Source organism: Acomys russatus, chromosome 3 (assembly GCF_903995435.1).
Source record: "Acomys russatus chromosome 3, mAcoRus1.1, whole genome shotgun sequence".
Classification (NCBI taxonomy): Eukaryota; Metazoa; Chordata; class Mammalia; order Rodentia; family Muridae; genus Acomys; species Acomys russatus.
In genome coordinates this window covers 74,456,884-74,481,172 of record NC_067139.1, presented here as the reverse complement: position 1 = coordinate 74,481,172, position 24,289 = coordinate 74,456,884, and the positions used below count along the sequence as shown (strand labels likewise).

The window sequence follows — 24,289 nt, the reverse complement described above, 5'->3', positions numbered from 1 at the left end:
ATAGACTGGGTCTTAGCGTGACCAGCAGTCAAACAGAGCTGTGGATGGAACAGTAGTATCCCCTGATTAGTAAGAGGATGAGGAGTACATAGCGCCATCAAGGAAGGCCTAACCTGGCCGAATGCCTTTTCCCCTTCGCAGTGCAGAGACTAGATAATCAAGGTTCGTCTGTTTTTTTCACTGTCGTGTAAGTGATGTTTCCGTATTTAAAATCGCCTAAAATGTACAATAATGCTTACTGTGGAAACATGTAATGCGTAACACATATGGTTCATTTTTTTTTTCTTCCTGTGAGCTCTTATATCTTTAAACAGCCAGGGCACAGCTTACATCTAAATTGCGCTATGTTATCTTCAGGTTTACATCTTACTCTTTGTGGATCTCACAGCTTAAAACACATTTTTCTAAACTTATTTTGGATTAGGAAGCCTTGAACTGTTCTTCACTCAGCTCTCGCGTTTGGGTTCTCAAACCTCTTTATGAACAAGCGTGCTGGGATGACACTTCTTCTCATCTTTTGGAGCTGAGACACAGGGGGCTGGTGACTCCACTCACCGTGGAGGACGTGTCTGTGGCCAAGGAGAGAATGCTCATACACACACGGAATAATGAGAAAGGGGCCACAGCCGTGTAAACTCATTTATGTCGATCGGCAAGGAGCTGAGAGGTTTTGGAAAGAAAATCTATGAAGAGAGCAAGTAGCTAGAATACTGTCCGGAGTTGGGGATGATTCCCGACATGACCCAGGAAGATGGTGGGGAAGAAAAGGGAAGAGAAGATGTTGGGGTTGCAGAGAGGGTCCAAGAGTACGAGCGACTAGGCAGGACCAAGCCAGCAGAGTGCAGTCTGGACCGCAGCCCAGAGCCCTGGGCAGATGAGGTGAGACAGCTTGGATAAAGCCAGGAGTGACAAAGCTGGAGTCGTGTGCTGAGCACTTAGAGGGAAGCAAAGTATTATTACCGTCATTCCAAGCACACAGGGGTCTGCTCTGAACAACAATATAAGCCATTTGTACCAAAGACTAAAATGGAATCCAAATAACAGGTTGCATTGCTCCAAGTCTCTCCCTCCCCCTGTAGTTAACATTTTATTACCTGACGGAGTAACTAATGAATCTGGCTGGTGTAAATCCCCAGGCACAAATCTCTGCTTGGGGTCTGTGTCTAGACATCCAGACCAGAGCTCAGTTTGGACTTTGAATATCCAGTACCTTATCACTTGTGGGGAAGCAGGCTTAATCGGGGAAGACTGGGAGGTGTCACTTTACCGGCCCTGCCTTCAGCAGCTGGTGAGAGACTGAGGATGCCCTGGAAATGACTGTGTTAGGGGCCTGGAAGTTGGTCAGGTGTTTGTTATGAGACTCTGCTGTCTGCAGACACTTACTGAGAGGCATTTCCATCTCGTTGCAGGCTATGTTTCGTGAAGCTTAAGCTCCTGATGATAGCCATTGAATACAAGTCTGCCAACCGGGAGAGCCGGTAAGTTGATACTCCTGTCGGAAGTTGCACACCCTGGGAAGGTCTTCCACTTCCTCTTTCTCATATATGATCTGCTCGGTTGGAACTCAGTGCAGCACCTCCCCGACCCTGCAGTACATTCCAAGACGTTGATGCTTCTATCCCAGACCAGCCTGTCATCCCATGTCCCACTGGACATCCAAAGACAATTTCTCTGGAGAAGAGGAGAGAGCCATTCTCCCTAGCTCCACCCACTATGCTATGCCTCTACACAATAACGCAGGAGGAAGACCCTCTCTTGAAGCCCCTTTTACTACTATAAGCAAAAAGCAGGTGGCCTCTGGCCTTCTTTACAGCAGCCTTCAGTAGAGCTGTGAGGGGAGGTGCCAGCTCTCTCAATAGCCAAACTGCAGGCAGCCTATCGTATACCATATGTGTTTCTCCCACTGCAGCCGATATCCAGGTGGCAGAATATCAGCTCCATGCAAATGAGCCAGGAGAGAGGAGCTCTGAGGCAGGAGCTCTCGTTATTTATTTATTTTTCCCTTAATGATGTGCAAATCAGACCGATGAGAGACAGGGTCTGGTTGAAATAGATAACACCCTAGTCGATATATGACCTTACTGCTGGTTGGTGGCAGCACTGTATGAGCAAGGAATCTGGTTGAGGGGGTCCTACATGCATTATTGATAGCATAGATAAGCTTTGATCCTCCATCCTTAGTCATAGTTTTGGAGGAAAGAGGGCTGGTTGGAAGATAGCCTGGCTTTTGTTCTCTGGAATCATGTGTCCAGGTATTGTCACTGGTCCAGTGAGGCCTTTGCCTCTGCAGGTTGACAAGAGCAGAGGGAAGCCCGCCCCAACACATACCTTTATAACTGAACAAAACGCATGGCAACACTTGCGAGGTTCTGCTAGTATCACTTAAGGAATTTTCGTGATCTTGATGGACACACACACACACACACACACACACACACACACACACACACACACACACACACACACACACACACACACACTGTCCATAGCCAAGTCCGTATCTGTGACAAATACAAAGACTCACAGGCATGTGGCCACTGTGTTGTCTTTTCCCTTACCTGTAAGATCAGATTGTCCATAGTCAATCTGATCAAATGCTTCGTTACTTTGAAAATCCAAATCAACCAGACAGCGGAAGAGAAAATGGTAGATTTGGTGACCATGTGTAGAACATGGTGGTGGCAATTAAAAAAATATGTATGGAAAGATACAGTTTTCTTTTTTGTGTTTCCAGAGGAAATAATATTATAGTATTATTTGAGCCCAAGAGGGGTCTGTCTTTCAACAGTTAAAGTGGGGTTTTTCTGGCATTGCCCTTTGTTTCACCCTCATCTGGACCTACAAGTGTGGAGGACAGACTGTGGATCCTTGGTTTTTGGGGGGTGGGGTGGGAATTACAAATGGTAATCTCTGAGATGCCGAGTCAGTACACCTTTGAGGATCCGAGTGTTCCCTCTTTATCACTTTTGTGCATTTCTTTCAAAACATAAATGAATAAAAAAGAAAGAAAGAAAAGTGTCACCATGTACACAGTGCTGACGCCAGTGAGTGCTTTCTGAGCCTCTGGAATAACTCAAGGCAGGAGAGAAGGGGTCTTCACCAAGCCATGAGCATCGGCCAGTCAGCTCGCACATCTCTCCCTCTGGTCACAGAGAAAGAGAGGGCACTGCCAGGACCCAGGCAGCATTCTAAGGAAACAGATTCCAGGTTCCCCGAAGATGAGAGCTTCTCCCGATAGGCCCTCTCATTGATTCATAAACCTGAGCTGTTTTCAACAAAGCCGTGTCTAGAGATGCAGGCTGTGGGTTTTGTTTTTCTCCCAGTGCTCTAAAAAAGGCAAAAACAAAACAAACCTTGTTTGGCTTTGTATTGGCTTTCTGTGTGCGGCTGCCAGCATTAATCCTCAATGTGGCTTGGTCTCGGTGTGGAACCGCCTGAGTGCTTGTGGGAAAAGGTGTGCTAGAGGGAATGTGGATCCCACCCGTAAGAAAACACAGGACTTAGCCGACAGAATGTCTTCAACCTGAAGACACACTTTTTGTTTAATCCTCGTGAGAGACCTACTCCTGTTACTCTCACATTTTGTGATGGGGCCAGGTACGTGGAGAGAAGCCACTTCTCGTCCCGCCGTCCTCCCTCTGACCTGTGTGAAAGGACGTCCCCTGTCGTTGGTTCCACCCATGGTACTGTTTCCATGCTTCGCTGATAAACCTTGTTTTCACACGCATCCTCCAAATGATTTGAAACAAAGGTTTTATTCCTTCCTTCCTCCTGGTGTCAGTCAGTTTATTATCAAATTGTTTGATTTGAAATTCTTTTTCTTGTCGTTTTTGCAGAAGCCGAAAGCGGTATGCATTCTTCGTTAACTTTCCTTCCAACCTCCACCCTCTGTCTTCACTCCTAACCACAGGACTAACCATTTGCCAAGAACTCAAGAAGAGAGAGATTATATATGTGCATATATAATCTCATTCCCTTGTCTAATATATATATATATATATACATATAGATATGTACATATATATCACCTGTCTCCAACTAGAATACATAAAAGTAGCCTGCTGCTGTCCTTGTTTGATTTGTTGATTATTTTGGTTGATGCACTAACTTCTTTGCAGGAAAACTGGAATAAATAAAGGCATAATCCCGTCTTCAACCATAGTGCCAATGATGGGAACAAATCATATTAAATTTGAAAAGGAGGATGCTTCTCTCCAGCCCTCTGTGTCTGTTATCTGTATCGTCCTGATGTTGTCCTGGTGTCCATCAGATGTGGGCGCCATTTTGTCTTCATCTCACATCCACATTCCCGGCGACCTCCTCATCCCTCTGTTGAGTTTCCACCTTGTAGATCAGAGTTTCTGTCCTTTGTCCACAGAACAGAGACCAAGCCCTTGACCCTCTCCCTTTCCTCATACTTGTTTTGGTTGGTTTCCTTTTGACTGTCTACTTTTTGAGCAGTGAGCTCGGAACTTCCTAGCTATCACATTTGTGTTCCACAATACGCACTGTTTGTTGGGACAAACCCATGGCTTTCCTTTTCTCCTTGTTTCTTTGGGCATATTTCTTCATAGGATGTATGTAAGCTTTCACCATGTGACTTCACCCTGTTTTGCCGCTGTTTTGTGTTGCACAGAGCATGACTAAATTATCATCAATGTCTTTTTTTTTTTTTTTTTTTTTAGTATTTGGGTTGGGTGGTTGTTTTGTTGTCATTACATTTTTCAATAACGCGTTCTCTAAGACAATACTGTTGAAAAGAGACCACCACAATGCCGACCTGTTCGCGTCTTTTCCCTGTCCTGTGGTTACTGTCACTGTCATGTGTTTGTGTTTATACTTGTGTTTGTGTGTATGTGCCTGTGTGTTTGTGTTGTCTGGGACTCTTTCCAGTGTCAGATCTTATGTGATTGTTTTGAGTAGATGTGAATAAATAGAGGTGGCTTCCTGTCAGTTTGGTATTATTGATATGATCCAACTGCAAGAAGTTATTGCAACACTATGCATCTTCAAAGGTCCACAGTGGTTGCACCTCTGCTGTTGGCTTTTGGCCTTGGGTCCTTCTACTTTGTAGTGAAGGCATGTTGTGATGTAGGCATGACTTGTCTGAAAGTATACCAGAAAGTATGGCTTGCTCCCAGAACCACATATCCAGTGTTATTCTTCCTAGACCAGCCATCTCTATCTTCTGTCATGTAGCTAGTCTTTTCTATAATATAAAAAAAATGAAATTTTTCATTTTAAGATTACTGATGTGGACTCAGGCTAAAGCATATGTTACCAATATTGTTGTGGACCATGGTGATGGTCATTTGAGTCTGGCCAGCTGGGAGCAACCTTGATTATGGTGTATCTGTATGTAAGTGAACTGGGCCTATGCATATTGAAGCATGGAATACACAAGTGTGTCTTCTACACATATTCTAATGTAAACGCATGTGTCTAGTTGTATGGGACTCCAGGTGGTCTTATTGTAAAGCCCAGAAGAAATGGAAAATTCCAGAGAGGTGATGAGGTTTGAGACTTGGGTTTTTTTTTTTTTTTTCTAAGACATGTCATACAACACAACGTGCATTGCAGTTGGGCTTCCTCAGAAGGGACACAAATTGGTTTAAATGAAGTTCCTGCTGACAGTAATTGTATATGATCTTGAGTGATCATAGAGACCTCTTCCTAGTGGTATGATTCATCTGGGCATAGCAAGAACTGAACTCCTCAATGGTTCTGACTTGCTTACTCTGTTTAATGAAGTCCCATTAGCTGGCTAGACACAACTGATTATAGTATTTTCAAGTATAAACTATATCCTCACCAAAGTTATGGTATCTTAATTGCTTGGGGAATGGTACATGATACCGAAGTGGGTAGGGAGTTTGGCTAAACACCGACCCAGCACGCATGCGCGCACACACACACACACACACACGCACACACACACACACACACACACACACACACACACACACACACACACACACACACACGCACACACACACACACACCCCTAATCTATTTGTCCATGGCAGATGAAATTCTCCTTCAAGGTCTCCATTTCAGTCAAATTTATCAATCATTGGCCATCTTCTCAAACAGTAAGTAAGACTTAAGGAGGATTGAAGGAGGACAACCAATTATTCTGCAGCCGTTGCACCTTAAATATAAGAGAGAGGAAAACACTTTCTCCCTAACCTAGTCCTGATTGTCCAGCTTGCCCTAAGTTCATGCTTGAGAAGACCAAGGGAGTGAATGGCAGAATCTCCCAGAAGGCCTCGATACAGGCGGTCAGTGTTGGCGAGAGCCCATTCCATGAGAATGTGTTCTGCAGTCAGAAACACGGATTTCATTCTAAGCATTGAAACCAATTGCTCCAGCTGCCTACGTGAGCCACTGTTCACATATTTGCATATTTATACTTGCGGCCTTGGTGGCTAATCCACAAGGGGACTTTGTGGCCACTCCTTTGATCCACCTGACTGAGGAGAAGAGCAGCTTGGGTTTTTTGAAGGAACAAAGTTGCTGCTTTCGTTACTGGAGAAGAAAAGAGAAACTTTGGGAACCGAGACAAATCGCTATGGCTCTGGAAAGTACCTATAGTACGTAGGACTCCAAGCTCTACTGTGAGAAACTCAAAAGTAAACAGAGGGATCCCGTTCCTCAGTCTTCCAGTCAACAGTGGTTCCCTAGAGAACGGGTATGTTTTTCTCTTAAGGAGCACATGTAGACGGAGACTGAGCCCCACCGGAGAACTAGAAAAGGCAATGAGCAAAGACTCTTGGAGAATGGACCACACAGCCCTGGTGCTGCCAACTGTCACTAGGAACGTCCAACTAAAGTCAGCAAGGCCATGTTAAAAAGAGGATAATTTATATCTTCATCAAAATGAGGGAATGTCTCCTCCTGCCAACATGTCCTTCTTGGGATTCTGCTAATGGATGTGTGGGACGAGAAGCCGCTCTGAGAGAAGCATCCTCTTAGAGGTTACCTTGATTGTCTACGTGATACGTCTTGAGTTTTATCTATGATAAGCTCATGACTTGGACCAAATTGGAGCCAGAGAACCGATTAAAACTGGCTCTTGGGGAGGAGGAGGACTTTTGGCAGCCCATAGAACAAAACAAACTCGACATTGAATAGTCTCCTAAAAAGATCAGAGACACTTGAAAAGAATTAACATATTCCCAGTCCAAGGTCGATAGCAAACTTTAAGTCTAGGAGGCATTTTGTATGGAGAGAAAAAAGTTATTATTCCTGCCTAGAATTCTTATCAATTTATATTTCCAAGAAGAGGGGCCTAGCATATTATTTAAATGTTCTGCACTTGGAGTGTAGATAGATAGCAGTTATGACATCTGAAATACTAAAATCAGGAATGTGTTTCCAGGAAGAGACTCTGAAGCTCATAACCCACACAGGAAACTTCCTATCATGTGGGCCTGCTGCTTCCCACCCTTAGAACCAAATCTAGCCTGTGTGGCACAGAGGGCTTTGTTATCGTAGACTTATTTCATTTATCTCAGTGTCTGGCTCATTCTTTGGGCTCCTTCACCTTGCCAGGCCTGTCTTTGCCTAATATGCATACTTGCCTCGTACTTCCTATAGACATGATTTTAATCTTCTGACCCTGTCCACGGGGAGCATGAGAGCATTCTGAGATCACAGGAGCGCTGGGGACAATAAGCCAACTACCTCTTGCAGATCGTGATACAACTCAAGGACTGAGGGTGACTCCATGTGACACTAGCGAAGTGGATCGATAGCGGCCCGTTTCTAGATGTTATACAGAGGCCACGCCTTCACAGGAGTTCAAGCAGCACCAAAGAAAAAATGGAGAGGAGACCAGTGGAGCCATGTGGGATTGTTTTCTCTTACTTTTATAATCACCCTGCTTATAGGTATAGAAACCAAAGATTAAGGACGCAGTATATTCTTGATTCAGAGAGGCTATGCCTTTCTACTCTTAGAGACATTGTCAGTCAGGGATTACATACTCTATTTTATAGATTAGGAGAGCACACAGAGCCAGGACCCAGGGGTTGGGGCTGATGCACACACCCAAGTGCTTCACTAACGTTGCTAGGGAACCTGAGACTTGAGCACCAGGGTCACCTCCACCAGCACCAAGCCTCTCCAGCACACTGACTCAATTAAAAGATGCGGGAAGACCGCAGTAACTTCCCTTGACCTGCATTCTCTAGACTGCCAATGCCTGGACTTCACTGCAGGCCAATTCTTGCTCAGTGCAGATGAAGAGTAGAGGGAATGAAAGGAAGCCTCTCTTAACAAGAGCCTCAGGCCACTGCCTGTTACAGTGACACAGTGGGCTGCATTGCCGGGCCACGGATGATGTGACACAGAGCCTGAGGAAGGAAACACAGGACTTGGGGCATGTGTGTGGCCAGGACAACACATGTCAAGCTTTACCTTTCAGATTCTGTTGTTCAACTCATGATAGGACCCACCCACCTACCTGAAACTTGGGAGTCCTTTCTGCATTCTTATGTGAATTCTTAGCAAAATGGAGACTTTCCCAACTTTTAGGAGTTTACTTTTAAGGTTCCAGAATTGTGTGTGATTTTTTTAATAGATGAACTCATGAATTGTTCTGCCATGTATAGTTTTTTTTACAAATCTTATAACTGCATCTCACAAAAAACCATATATATAATATATCACAGTATTCCAGGCCACTGACCCAGGATACCTCTAATGAAATGCACACATTTTTGAAAATTTAAAATGATTTTTAAAACCCACAAAAATTATTGTGCCATTTAGATAGTGTCTTACTTAATTCTTTGACAAAAGGCTGTTGTTACTGTTAATACACCTCTCATAGGGAAAAACATTGAATTTTAGGAAGTTTCAAGGACTTGCCCAAAGTTACCACCTGGGTGCTAGAACATGAACTCTACTTTTGATTGCAGAGGAAGTCACATAGGAACTGCCTTTCAGAAAAGAGGGGCCAAAATACGTAAAATCTAGAACCCTGCCATCTAAACTGCCTTATTTAATTGACTTGAAAAGGAAATCAATATAAACTGTATAGTCTCATATACACTTTGATCGATACACACAAGTTTTTACATTGATTTATATGTAAAAAGTCTGTATAATCTCTACTTGTTTCTCCTCATGACTGTGCTAAGTCAGGGGGCTTGTGAGTAATTACCTCTGCCTTTTGCAGCGTGTCATTAGTGTGGGTGCTGGACCATCAGAGCAGGCTGATGGTTTCTGACTCAGAAGGAGTCTCGTTGCTGTAGGGGGCTCTGAGACAGAACAGTGAACCCTTTACACTCTATTATTTAGTGTTAGTAACAGGAATAACACGAGCTCGGTTTCCTGCCATCGGGTCTTGTTACAGATAATGGTGGATGTTCTTGCAGCCACAGTGATTTCTGAAATAATGATCTGGACACAGTTCTCCCAACAGAACAGAAGTTTTCCTGGGTCCTCTCTGTTTTTCTGGAATGGTTTCACCACTAGACAAAGACAACAGGCTAATTACTACACTCCATTTTGTTTTGGGCAGCTAGGGGCTTCCTTAACTTGGCTCTTACCTTAATCACCAGTTTTTCAGATCAAAGACTATTGTCTATTGCTTCAAGTTACTAAATTCAACATCTGTTAAGCTCAAAGCCGCATTATTATTTCTGCATAAGACAGTCTAGTATTCTGCTTTTGATCTGCAGAACCGCGAGCATGTCTCCCATCTATTAGGTTAGGATCCGTTTATCTCTACTGCCATCCCAAAGTTATGCATGGTCAGCTAATCAATTTCTAGCACATGGAAGCAGAACACTGCATATTTCCGTTCATACGTCCCTGCAGGACAAGGTAGCTGTGTTCTGTTTGTTTGTTTGTTTGTTTCTTTTTTTTTTTTCCCTTCCTTTGAAGAGAGAATTTTCATCTGTCTTTAAAACAGTGTGACTCAAGAAACACTACTTTTCCATCTTATTTGCACAACCCGCACATTTTTATAAAAAGCAGACTGAAATCATTGAGGGTAGCCAGTAGAAGAGCGGTTTCCTTACCACCGTGTCAATAAGGCTCTTCATGGAGTCTACTTCCACGTCCTTATCAAAGGTCCGAAGATGTACACTTTCCTTCTGCATTAAATATACTACAGGTGTCCTGTACCATTCCCCATGGAAATATTATAGTATGTCTTTATGTATGTTTCTATATCCATATAGGGGTCCCATTAATACTGTGTCATCTAAGGGAAAATGGCTGTTTGTAAAGCTTCATTAGACTGACAGTGTTTGAACACTGGCCATCAAAATCAGTTTCAAAACAGGGTGCATCCTGAAGAACTGTGCCTCCAGTCAGGTGTCTCTGGGGCAGCTAAGCAACTCCATTAAGCAAAACTAGAGCGTAAGGCCAGATCTGCTTTGATGTCCCTGACTTGGAGTGTGCCGACTGGGCTAAATGATGGCATCACTGAACTAGACGTGCGAGCCAGTGAAAATCAAGGTCTAAGGAAAAAAAAAATCTTTGGGGCAAGCATTAGACTAGTGGGACCCCTATCAAAACACCAGGATGGTGGTATTGTCAAGGTGTTTTCCTAAGCATGAGCTCATACTTGTGTCTTCTTTGTTTGTTTCTGTTCACGGAGCAGAATATTAATTAACCCTGGGAACCACCTTAAGATCCAAGAAGGTACTTTAGGATTTTTCATCGCAAGTGACGCCAAAGAAGTTAAAAGGTAAGCATCTGTTTTCCTGTGCTTTCCGGTCTGGCCCAGCCACAGACACCTCGATCTACCAAGGCCTGCATGCTTCCATACGTCCAAGGCTCTAGCTCTGGAACTATTGTAGCCTCTCCTCTGAGTGCCATCTCCTTGTCTTTAAGTTAGGATACTAAAATTTTAGAATCAGGAAACCTAGTTAATTGATCCCTCATCTTAACAAGGAACGAAACCAAGGCCTGGAAAGTAGAAGTGACAACAGGTCATTTTGATTTGTGCCTGCTTTGAGTAGGATCCACCGGACATCTGGACCCTTGTCTAAGGTTATTTTTCTCAATATTGCCTGGGTAAATGTCCTTGTATATTCCAAATTTTCTGTTGCAAGTGCCAACGTAGAATTTCAGATAGTTTGGATTGATTTCAGATGGAACCATAGACTTTCTCCATTTGTGTTTGCAACTTTCTAAGCAGTGGCTAAAATTGTCAGCCTTAATTGTGAAGCCTCTTTGGGTTCCACGGTGTAAGGCTAGTACCAGCCTCAATGTTTCATGACATTTTTAATAGTCTCTTTATTCTTGCTTAAGTAGCTTACGGAATCACAAGGCTTTGCATATCGGTATAGACTCTTGTTATATATGATTGTATTCTGCCCACTTTGAAACTTTTCAGAAATATACGAGACAAGAAAGCCAGGCAGGTTACTTGGCTGAACAATTGTGTTACATATTTTAAGTAAACCCTGACTATGCGGGTCTTTAGGTCTCTGTGGAGGCCTGTTGTCTTCTAATCAGTTCCCACTTACAGCCAGGCCTGTGCTAGGTATGTGCTTCATTCTTTATGATAATCCTCAGAAATCACCCAGAATAGAAGTAAATCTTTAAGAAAATGTTGAGAACGTTGGCTTTCCCATCTGTGGAAGGCCAGCACGTCCTTATGAGAGTGTACTGTGCACCACTGCCAGTACCCCTTGATGACAACCTGCTGTCACTGCTCTATGCACCACTGCCAGTACCCCCTGATGACAACCTGCTGTCACTTCTCTGTGCACCACTGCCAATACCCCCTGATGACAACCTGTTGTCGTCACTGCTCTGTACACCAATGCATTTCTTTATGTTTATGACCTAATCCTGTCACCTGTAGCCTCACAAGATTCTTAATGTATTTAGTTTTCTTTTTATGTGAATTGGTGTTTTTTTTCCCCTGCATGTATGTCTGTGTGAGGGTGTTGGATCCCCTACAGCTGGAGTTGCAGACAGTTGTGAGCTACCGTGTGGGTGCTGGGAATGGTACCTTGGTCCAGCCAGTGCTCCTAACTGCTAAGCTGTCTCTCCATCCCTGCAAGCTCCCCCTTTGTCTATGAGGGATCGAAAGCATGGCTTGCTTGGCCAGCTTGTGTAAGGCCTCAGTGCTGGTGAGAAGTAACAGCAGGTGTCTGCAAAGTCTTGCTATGCCAGCAGAGAACAACAGTATCCAACCGAGCCAGGCTTGTGATCTTATTTCTTCCTAATAAACCGTAGTAAAGGGGCTATATGAGTTTTAAGCGATTCCAGGAAAAAGAACACATGGGGTTGAGGAAAAGTTTTAAACAACCGAGCTCGCCCATAAGTTTACTTCTGAAAATTGGAGGATGATTGACATTATTAGATCGTGTGAGAATTATACATCTTGGTCTGGTTACTGCATAGAGTATCCTGAGACCAGAGTTCATCAGGACTATCCTAAACAGAAATTCAGATGAGACAGGAAAATGTGGTGTCTAGATGAGCCCTACCCACCCCATCCCCCTCGAGGACTCTGGAAAAGCGATGTCCTTGCCCAGATGTGAAACACGAAAGCCCGAAATAGCCTCCCAGCTCTAAGCATGGTAGGCTGGGAGCACAGCTGACTGTACATCATGCACGCCTCCCAGATAGCAAAGTCAACCTAAGCTCCCATTTGTATAATTCTATTTCCTGTTGCACCTCTCACTAATGAATGCCACATATACCAGGCAGTCCAGGAAACAAATGACCCCGTGTACAAGGCGATGCAACATGTCCCGTTTCCGTGCTTTATGATGCTCACAAACGCTTGCTGACACCATCAGCTACTCTGTGATTTTCCGTGGTGTGTGATGTGTCAGAGCAAATGCCCTCAGTTAGGGGATTTCAACTAGAGGAAGAGTGCAGAAAATTGCAGAAGGGATGCTGGAAATTTGAATGAAACTAAGCAATGTTTTTTTTTTTTTTTAATTGAAAAAGTAGACCATGATGTTCTCTTATTGGGTTCTCACCCTCTACTGTGGCTTAAAAAAACAAACAAACAAACAAAAAAAACCAACAACAACCACAAAAACGTACAGCAGGAGAAGTTAGTGGACTCTGGGTCATAGAAACTGTGAGGTACAAGGCTTAGACAAAGAGGAGTGAACACCTCCAATCCCATAAATACATTACTCTGAGATGAGTATTTTCATGTTTTTTATTCACTGTCCCTAAATATTTCACTTTTAAAGAAACTTTGGAGCAGTCTGGAGGCTCTCTTACCCTCTTTAGGAGATACATATATCTCAATTGATTAATCATTAAAAATGATTAAAAATGACAAAGTAAAAGAAATTGTCTGCTTTTATGTTAAAATTTCAGCTTCTGGTTTCTTCTGAAAACATGGAATAGCTCAAACCTGGAATTTCTCAAGTTCAATCATTTATTCATCAGATATTTACATATTAATTAGTGTTTGGGTGGCTCCAGAAACACCTATCTAGTGTCCTGAAGTTCACACTCTATAGAAGAGAGAATTTCAAGTTTTTGGAAAATTCAAAAGGAAAGGAAGGATTTCGGCTGGATGTGAGTGAAGGTTGCTCTGCCAAGGAGAGAGAAGAAGGGAGGAACTGTTTATGCGAAGAACAGGGGTGAACAGGGGATAATCATAGGTTCCTCGTCTCTAGACAACATGAAACAGTGTGGCCTGGGGAGCAGAGGACGGAAGTGGGGAGACATCAGAGGATGGCTTTGTAATGGAATAAAACTTATTGATGCTTTGGATAAAGTTGGGACACGGTGGTCAGAGCTGTATTCTTCAAGGTCAGTCTCCCTACCTGGCATGGGGCAGGAGAGGAGGCAAAATATCCAGAGACTGTCAAATAGTATAGGGAGATGCTGGCACCTTGCGGTGGGTTAGAGGCATGCGACTTCCATTTAGAGTAATCTGAGAAACTTGTAGTGTGCACCTGGGAGCTACAGACAAGTGAAGGAGGAGTAGGACACAAGGCTGAGGCCTAGACCTGGGGCATGAGCCATGACATTGATGGTGAGGATGATCCCTCCTGCTGAGACGGGAAAAACTAGAGGAAGATGGAGGCGGTAGGAAATGACGAATTCTGTTTGGGTTGTGGTAAATGGAAAATCGGTTCTAAGCATACCATGGAGTCACCATAAAGTCAGGCCAATCCAGGAGTCTGGAGTTCTGGAAAAAAGAGAGCTGGAGGAACCAATATGGGGACAATCAGCAGGCATTCCTGACAAGGAACAGATGGCCCTGCTAAGTGGGAAACAAGAGCAGAAGTTAACAAAGGAGTCCTATAAACTTGTGGATAGCAAGAGGCTTGAGATCAGTGAGAGACAGCAAAGCATCTCACAGGCAGCTGCAGAGGGGAGCAGCTTTCAGCATGGAACTGCAGGGACAAGGGCAAGAAGGCTGGCGGGAACTTGGGGAGGAGAGGCCATGGTGTAGAAGTGATGACTTCTCTGTGGGAGCTTTGCCTTTCAGCAGAGAAATGCTTCTGTTGCTCTTCCACAACCCACCAGAGAGCAATCGCATCCTTTCCCACCTCTGACTCTTCCCTTTAGCCAAGCACAGCAGAATAGAGGACAAGGAGACCCTAAGGCCAGCCTAACAGAATGTGGAGAGTGGGAGGGGAGCTTTCTATTGGTGTGTGAGTTGAGGAAGAAGAGGATGGGAGGGTTTGGTGGTGGTGTTGTTTTGGTTTGGTTTCAGTTTTGTTTTGTTTTGGGTGGGGGTTGTTTTTTTGTTTTGTTTTGTTTTTTAGTGAGCAGACAAGCATAGAGAAGACACCAGGAGTGGAGGACGGCTCCTGGGATCCACAGTCATGGATTTAAACTGAGACCAGTGGGGTTTTGTTCCCAGGATCACTGAGTTTCCAAGGGCAAATGTGTGCCTGTAACAGAAGAGCGGGCATTGCCAAGAGAACATGATGAAGGCTTCCATGTGTTGGGGGAGGGGGGACAGCTCCCAAAGAGTGGCTACTTGGCAAAAATCAACTTGAGGTTTAAAGAGTCTGCCTCCTTCATCTGGAGCAGTCGTCCTCGTATATGCCGTCAAGGGCACTTTTAGCCCTTGGCTCATCTCTTATTAGCTGCATCTGTCTGACTGACGCGGCTCTTTGGCTAAGTGAAAGAAGCCAGGCACAGAATGACAAGCACTGCACAGTATCACTTAAGTGCGAAAGCTTTAAACAGTCACATCCATAGAAGCACAGGGTAGAACGGTGGTTACTAAAAGCTGGGAGCAGGGGCATCTGCAGAGAAGAGGGTCAAGGGACACAAGACATTAATTTAAGCAAGTGGATAAATGTGAGAGATCACTGCAGAAGGTCATGACCATAGTTGGTGTAAAATGGGCTATTTTTACATTTACTTGTTTACTTGTGTTGAGTTGATGTGAGAATGTAATCACCTTGAAGGAAGGTGAGAGATAGCTTCTCTCCTTCTACCACATGGGACTAGGGGATCAAACTCAAATTGTCAGGCTCAGCATCAAATGCTGTTACCTGCTGAGCCATCTCCCTGGCCCATAGGTTGTTGGTTTCTTTTTTTAAACAATGTATTGTATTTGTGCAAATTATGCTTAGCATTTTTTCTTCTAGGGTAGGTTTTAAATGCTCTCACTTCACATATAAAATAACATAAAAATAACAAGTAGTTGAAAGAATATGCGTTGGCTTTCTTGATTTAGCAGTTCTATGGCATGCATACATTTAAAAACATCACATTTATGTATAACAAGTATAGAGTTTTGTCAGTTAAAAATCAAATGTTTAATATAATGAGTTGGGCTTTAGATCACTCGGGCTCGTCTCTCCATCTCTTTAGAGAAACATATTCAAGACTTTTGGCTCCTGGACTTGAGTCCAGACTCTGCCACTTAGCAGTGGGATCATAAGGAGGGCACTTAATCTCTCTCTCTGTCTCAGTTTCTTTATCTGTAAAACAGAGGTAATAATTAAGCCTCTTTCAAAGGGCTGCTTGAAGATCAAGTATGTTAATGCTTTCTGACTGCTTAGAGCAACACTGAGCCTGTGGTTGGTACCCTGTATGTGTTAGCTGTTATTACTCCTGCCTCATCATTGCCCATGAGACTATCTAATTGGGAAGAAGATGGCCGGAGGAACTGCATGTGAACACCTCTTCTTGTCCCTCCTGTTTCCTGACCACAGTGCCGTGCAGAGCAAACAGCTGCTCTTCCCTGTTTGCAAAGGGAATGGCACCTGATGTTTAAAGAAATGGCGAAGGAGCCCCTTGAATTGAAAGAACATTGGGCTTGATGTAGAAATGCAAACCCCGTGGAAAACGTAAATGAACCTAGAATTGTGTTTATTTCTTTGGCCTCCGTCGAGAAATGGCCCTGTTTATTCCTGGCACTCAATCCCATGTTGGGAGTGGTAAAGGCGTTAAGCCTGGGATTTCATTAGTTTCTGGATCCAGAGGGTTGAAAAGTTGTTCCAGTAAATTTTATTACCTCCCCAGTACAGATGCCTCTCTACTTATGATGGGGTTACATCCCAATAAACCATCATAATTTGAAAAGTGCTTATGCCAAAAAATGCATGTAACCCACTAAACATCACACCTTAGCCCAGACTGCCTAACGTGTTCAAGCACTTCACACTAGCCCATGACCAGAAACCTCTAACCAAAAGCATGTTTAATATATTGACAAGAAGTTGAGTATCTCCTGTCACTTAATGACTCCTGTGCTGGAGGCTAATCACAGAGTGGTTGTTTCTCATGCTTCTGCAGCATTTCAAGTTGGAAGTGCAAGACGCGCCCAGCCAGGTCCCCATGTCATTCCTGGGGGTCTTGGTGTTGGGTAGCTCTCAGGTCATCTTAGTTCTTCTCATCCAAAGCATCTTTGGCAGAACCAGTTCCCTCCGGAGCCCCAGACTGATACTTAGGTCAGATTATGGAATGCTGTTCTTGTTGACTGCCTCTTCTTGGGGCTCATCCAACCCATCCATTTCTCTCCTCATCCCATTCCAATGGACAGCTGAGTCTTGCTCCATAGGAGAAACAAAAGTCCATCTCTACTGTATATTCTCTGAGCAGGACATAGTGGAGGTCGAGCTAACCAGCTTTGGAATGAAGTGGACTTTGAATCTCAGGGACCAGTGCACTCATTGCTTCTATAGTCCCTCCCTCCAGTGACTCTCAACCCTTTTTGGCTAATGAGGAAAGGTGCTTTCCAGTGTGACAAAAGTAGTATTTATGTTTGACTGAGGAGCTTCATCCTTGTACCCCTTTAATACATATTTGACTAGACTGTTGGGATTTCAGAACTGTTTTCAAAGTATACTCCAAAGACTCAGGGATGATTGCTCATGTGTTCCAAGGGCCAGTACCCAGTGCCGTTCTCAGAAATGACAGTCAGAGACCCAGTGTGTCACACCAGTGAGACCTTGCCCCTCTGTTCCTTTGCAAATAAAAGTGTATAAAAAGAAGCACCAACTCCAATCAGAGAATCCTGGGTTGGAAATGAATGGTTTTACAACAAACATTTCTGTCTGCAAATGTATAAACTTTTCAAAAGATGAAAGGAAATTAGGGCTGGCATGTTTCATTAATTTGGCACCACCTCGGGGGAAGCGCGGTACTCATTTCACTGGGGTGGATTATGAGATGTGTCAGTTTTTCCATTCTCTTTCTCCAGGGCATTTTTTTACTGCAAGGCCTGTCATGATGACGTCACAGATCCCAAAAGAATTAAAAAATGCGGCTGCAGGCGGCGTAAGTAGTGTTTCTTTCTCCCTCCCCTCCTGCTCTCCTTCCTCATCTCCCCCCCCCCCAGCCCCTTTTTCCTCTTCTTTTCCTATTAGAGGGACATCAAACACCGAGTCTTCCCTTGAATATGTTTATGTACTTCCCCCGCTTTAAAGGAACATGAAACAAACACCTGCCCTTGCTTTGAGCATAAGATGGAAAAAAAGAAATCAGTCATTACCCAGATGGAAACATAGTGCCTCCTGCCCACTTCTCTAGAGGAAGACAACTGTGGCCCACAGAGTTAAGCATCATGGATGGAATGGAGGGTACCTATAGCTGTGGAAGAGGGGTATTTTTTTTTTATATTGTAATTTCTAGTACATAGGAGGCCCCCAAGCATAGAGACTGTAAATAGTCCTAGAAGGGAAGTGAGTCTCAGAACACATTCTCAAAATAAAAGGAGTGGGCTGCCTTTCCATTGGAATTTGTATAAGGTTCAGACTTAGATCGCCCCAAGGACAAAACAGTGCTGCCAATGAGGCCATCAGCCACCAGTGTCCTAAGGGCTGTCCCCAAGCACATTGCTTTATGGGGTGAACTGGACTGGGCTCAGAAACTTCCAGCATACTCTGTTTCAGTTGTCTTCTACCATAGGAAGCTCTCCTAGGGGCCCTCGGGGGTGAGTTAGGAGCACTGGCTTATGACCTCCACAGACACCATGCCGTAAAGTGGTCTTTGCTTTGGGAAGGCCCAACCTTTTGCAGCAATTAAGACCACACAGTTCAATAGAAATTGTTCTGCACCCTAGAGAAAAATGAACACAATGATACCCTCGCTGCAATGGTGACTTGAGGCTCTAAAAGCTCCTCATGATGGATGTTTTGGTCCTCACCATACCCTATATAATCAGCAGGTGTATATTTAGTCTAGTCAAAGAAACAATGACTCTTCCATGTTTAGCAAGAGGATGAAATTGCTGATAGCTGTGTAGCCAACATCCATAGATTCAAGTCCTTTCAGGCCTTTCTTGGTGCTTGTTCTCAGTGGCCTTGATATTTCTTAGGGAGAAGGATAACCTTGGGTTAAATGAGTGGCAGAGAGTTATGAATGATCACCACCCTAAAATACAGTTTTACAAGCATAGACTAGTCAAAATAGGGAGGGTCTTGTCACTGTGCTGCTTGAGGGGGACCAGGAAGATGTAAAGACGGTTCTGCCTGAACATTGATGAACTGGTCTGTTGGGAAATACCAATGGGTGGCCCTTGGTCTAGAGAAGTTTCTGCCAAAGCTCCCTAAACTCCCTTTCACAGACCATCTGAGGCCAGCTTGTTCACATACATGGTTGGCTTCCCCAAACTGTGTTACTAAACCCAGAAGAATTTCCTGATTCTTTCTACCCACAAGCAAGATCATCTGAATGAGTTTAAGGTGAAGAAGAAAGGTTACCACCTGGTTAAACCCCCAGGCTCCAGGCCTCACCCACCCTTTTCACCATGTGCCTGGGAACTTAGAAACATGACAGTCACCTTCAGAGTAACTTCCATCTGAAGGCATAGATCATCCTGAGAGTAGACATAGATAAGAGAGGGCTGCAGAGCCAGAGGGGGATGAAACTCTCATAGCGGTGACGGGGGCGCAATGGGTAGGAGAATGTTGAGGTCAGTAGTCCATGCAAGGGTGTTTGTATAAGCAAATTCATCCATCGGGAGCCTTAGGGAAGTGGCAAGACTGTGGACTGCTAACTGAGCAGCCCTTCATATGCTCTTGAGGAACCTCTTTATGCATAGTGTCTTCTTGGTGCCAATGATGGAATGATGAATGAGATCCCTTCCAAACCGTCCATCTAACAAATGGAGACAAACCCATATCCTGTTATCAGATATATAAATTCACAGTGGTCCACATGCTAAGAAGAGAGAAAGGACTATCTGAGGGTATGAGGGCTCTTATATGATGGCTACTGCTTTATAGCTTGGCAGGTCCATTGGGAGGCAAGAGTGGAGGCATGGGGAAGAGCAAGGGAATCGACTCAAAATCAGGAAGCCATGTGTACTGTTTAGAGTATGGATGGGGTCTGTGGCATTGGGGAGAGAGAGGGGTCCAAAGTGAGATCACACAAGAGTCAGAGATGGTGCCAGGCAGCTGGACTTTCTCCGAGGCCCAGAAGCTACCAGGTAATTTCAAGAAAGTAGATGGTATCATCTGGTCTCAGTTTAAAAGATCTCCTTTGTGTCTTGATGAGGAAACCACTCTGGAAGAGAGAATGGAAGAGGAAAGACGAGGCGATAACTTCTCTGATTCACTCTCTCTGTAATTAGAAAGTCCTTCATAGGGCACCATAGTACATTATGGCATACCCCTCTTAAAAGATTTAAAGGACTTCTAAGTCAAAATAAGGATTTGGCTTCCAGTATATTTTCCTTTTCATCTTCAGTCCAGGCAGGCAAACAACAGTGAACTTTTAGCTCCATTTTGCTGTGAAAAGCTCATATTTACAATATCTTTATTCCCTTCATTTCTCTGACAGTAGGTTAAGCTAATGAAATGTATGTTCTCCCATCATGCACCACACAATTGCTGCAAAAGGATTGCCTCTGCCAAGCTACCCTTAAGTGTGACAAGGTCATGCATGAGCTGTGTGGTTAATATTTGATAATAATCAGAATTGTCCAAATGTTGTTATTCCCAATTAAAAGGCCATAGTCTGGAGGGCAGGATGCAGATGTGTATGGGTGGATTAGAATAGAATTAATAATTGAATATAAACCTCCTCATGAAGGTCAAGCATTGAAGAAATTGGAGAAGATATGATAGGCCGCAAAGAAACTTTCCTGAGAAATAGTTAGCGTTGCTAATGGCATATGGAGGGGTGCTAAGCCACTGGCCAGGCACTTCTTGGTCTTCAAAATTGGAAAGGGCAATTGGCCCACTCAGCTATTCATCCAAACCTGTGAGTGTAACAGTTAATAATTCGCCATGGGATGAGGAAAACACATGAGAACAAAACTGATGACAGTCTCCAGACTCTGTATATATTTCTTGACCCTCCTGTCCCTTCCCAGCCTCTCCCTAGCCTCTTCATTGTTTTCCATGTGGTAACCCTCAATGTTTTGTGTCCTCTATCAGAGGAATATGGAGTACGGACATTCCATTTGTGGAGACCCCGTGATGGTGGTGGTGGTGGTGGTGGTGGTGGTGGTGGTACTGGTGGTGGTGGTGGTGGTGATGGTGGTGGAGGTGGTATAGTTTAACTTCTGCATTTCTTTCCATGTCTTCATAGCTCTCCACCCATCCAGGAAGCAAGTCCAATCCAGATGTCTAGCCAAGCAGCATGCTCTCAGATGCTACCGTTTACCCATTCTCTTTTTCTGTGTCACAAACCTGGTCTAATGATTTATACCTTCCCTCTCTGCTTCTGAAAAGTTGCCAAGGGTAGACTCCTAAGGGACAAGTCATGTCTAGATTGATGTGTGTGAAGGAATTTCCTTTAATTTCTAATCATTGACATATCTTTGATTTATTTTGTTTCCTCTTTGCTGCCTTGGAATACGGCCCCTACTCTATTTAAACTGCACCCTGGTAGTGATCTATTGTGAGTAAAATGGGTTCCCAGTAGCCCAGAGTCTAGTTCTCCTGGTCTTTCTCTAGATGAGATACCTTTTATTTTCTGTACAATTTTAGTTTCATTTTCCTTTTGGTATTCGTGTTGCATGTAGCAGTTACATCATGCCCCAACTCGCTCATGCCCCTCCACAGTCCTTGTACAGTAGCCAGGAGCTGGAGAATGCCCAGAGGCCACTCTCCGTGCTCCCACCCATCCTCCAGCCTTCAGCGAGCTCTGGGCACGGTCTTATTTTTCTACTCGGAAATAAGACCCTGACAATAGCGTGTTTCTCTTGAAGGCCTTTTCTCAGGACTTTTAAGGAACACTGATAAGGCTGAGTAATCCCCACTCTAGCTTGAGATGCTTTGTCCATTGGGGGTCATAGTCATGCTTGCCTTTGATAAACTATACTTGTTTTCCTCTGCTGTGGAGCTCGAATTCCTCCTCTCTTGAAGGAAACACATAGGCTACATATATATTCCCGAGTTTGTGATATATATGATATGTACCAGTAGTTTATATGTAAAAATGTGTATTTTTATATATAATCATAGAGATATTCCATAGAGAGAGGAATTCATTGATCACATTATATATGCCTCTCTGTACAAGAAGGTGCTTGTTGGAGATTTAATTGACTACTCCTTTGGGACTGTAAGTATCTGCCTTCCCGGAGAGAAGTGGTAATTATTTCCTAGAGTCTATGAAGTTTCCTTGCATTCAAATACAACTCCTTCTCTCAATACCCAGTGGTCCCTCCAAAGTTCTTCTGTGAATGTTGGGCATCCTAGAGGATCCATGTGCTTATTTCAGGGGAAAAAAACAACCTTTTCATTAATTCAAGGAGAATACTATTTTTGATGAATGAGCCATGTAGGAATCTAAATAAACATCTCTAACTTACTCAAGGCATAGGGTTCCCATCATCCAATCAGATGTGGGTTTTAAGGTCAAGATTTCTGTGACCTACAGCCATAGTCCTCTTCTGGTACCAGCCATCAGCTTTGGCTCTTGGCTTACAAACATAAGACTCTGTGGAAACAGAAAAGAGACCCAGTTCACTGGCTCTGGAATACGGAGATACTTCAGCATCCAGGCCTCTCGTATCCCTTTGCAGAAGAAGAAACAAGTTGAACATCTGAGTTCTGGTAGCCTTCATTGTTCAGAAAACCTATAACGTTCTGGGTCATGCCAAAGCAAATTAATGACCTTCTTCAATACAATGCACAGTTCTGCTCAAATTGGCTCTGTGGCAAGTACGTGGACACACCACTTATACACCCCTGAACTTTCATGCTCTAGTACCCTGAGAACCAGAAGGCTACCCAGTGCCAACCAACACACAGCTCCAGTGGCAAACTCTCCCACTTTTCTCAACTAGAGTGGGTGCTGTGAGCCAGATCAACTAGTGGGGTGTGTGCTCCAGGGGGCTGACTCTGGGCTCTGTCCTTCCCTTGTCCTTATTGTGGGGCGCCATGTGTAAGGCTTTCTTCTTCTCCAGAAGGTAACAGGAGGAACCGTGTTAAGTGAAGACATCGTTTCTTATTTATAGAATTCGAAAGGACCTCTGATTCCTAGAGCTACATCTAACAATATATCTCAAACAAAGGCCTCAGTGGGTTTTCCTTCTGTAGAGGGTTTGTTTATAATTTTGGGTGCTGCTGGGCCCCTGAGAAGAATAGCTTTAAAGTTTGTCCTGAGAACCCATTCTCATCTTCCTTGGAGTGATGTGAAAAGTCAGGGTGTGATCTGAGAAGTGCCTTAACTTTACTGGCATTTCTTCCACACCGGTCCCCTCTTTCATTTGCTCCCCTGGAGACCTAAGTTATCTTCCCTCTAGCAGCTGGAACCCTCCACCTGGCCTCTTGGGCAAAGCTCCTTTTCCTCTCACTTCCAATCCACCCCCCAAATTAAGATTCTGCAATCGCAACTTGGCTGGCCATTTGGTTGCTGGTGCCGGAGGCAGATGGCACTGCAGACAGCATGGGCTGCAGCCCCTCCTTCCATCCCAGACTTGGCTCAGAAGGGGCCAGCCAGCAGAGGACCTGAGGCCTGACACCTGACTGTATCAGTGTGTCCCAATGAAAAGGCAGTGACCGTGCTATACCTGCAGCAGGTTTTACTTTCTCACCATCACGACCTTTGAAAACAGAGGAAAAGTTGTGCAAGTGTGTGTCTAAGAAAGCTTTCATTTTAAACGTTCAAGAGTAAGCAGATAACTTTGGTGATGTCCATTCGGGACGTACTTCCATTTTGTCTCTAAAAATACGACTAGGAAGTCATAATGGAGATATTGGATGAATATTCATTTTATTGTGGTGAAGAAAAGCACATAAAGGCTTTCTTCTCGAGTGATGAAACTGCTCAAACATAGGTTTTTGTTGTTGTTGTTGTTGTTTAGAGGAAGGTGAAACCCAAGATCAGATTCTTGGCGACATGACCTCTTCAAGTCCAAGAACGAGAACATTTTGTGGGCCAAAGAGAAAATGAAGTCCTGGGAGGCATATATTTCTTCTTTCCCAGAGTTAAGTTGGCCTATGGGGGCAATTTATAGAGCATAAAGTTCCAAGGACCCTAAGACAGAGTGGCAAGTAGTCACACCATTTGTACTTTCAGTGATACACTCACCCAGTCACTCTCTCAGGAAGACGCAGTAGAGCTGCTGTGTGGAGACCCCATCAGCTGGTGCAAGTTACCATCATTGAATGCCCCATGATCTGCCCCCAGTACTTTTCATCCTTCTGTCCTCACTCCCCCTAAACATCCACAGATTGGACCAGCCTTTGAAAGAGCACCACAGGTGGTTTATTTCTTAAAGGTAGAAAGGACCTTATCTCCTTTTCAGAGAGATGACCCAGCAAGATCTACCTCAATCCATTAAGGAGATGCTCTCCCGCAGCGATCCACTAGATGTCCTCATAGACCTACTTTGCTTTGCCTTCACAATCTATAAAACCCTTTCTCCTTGATTAGGAAGAGAGATGGCTGCCTACCAAGAAAGGAACTCAGCAAA

The 24,289-nt window shown here is 44.1% G+C and overlaps 1 protein-coding gene across 13 annotated transcripts in view; it reads left to right on the top strand.

Annotated features, from left to right (window-relative positions):
* The window catches only part of Kcnma1 (potassium calcium-activated channel subfamily M alpha 1), a 699,737-nt gene that overhangs the window by 549,134 nt on the left and 126,314 nt on the right, over window positions 1–24,289 (top strand). For 5 of the 13 annotated variants that reach the window (XM_051142911.1, XM_051142922.1, XM_051142921.1 and 2 more), the window contains exons 16-18: window positions 1,410–1,478; window positions 10,619–10,705; window positions 17,618–17,694. In XM_051142911.1, the coding sequence (XP_050998868.1) occupies window positions 1,410–1,478; window positions 10,619–10,705; window positions 17,618–17,694 (233 nt within the window). Of the gene's footprint in view, window positions 1–1,409; window positions 1,479–3,836; window positions 3,849–10,618; window positions 10,706–17,617; window positions 17,695–20,952; window positions 21,776–24,289 lie in introns of those variants that run through there. The other 8 variants (XM_051142918.1, XM_051142917.1, XM_051142916.1 and 5 more) reach the window with 4 other exon arrangements.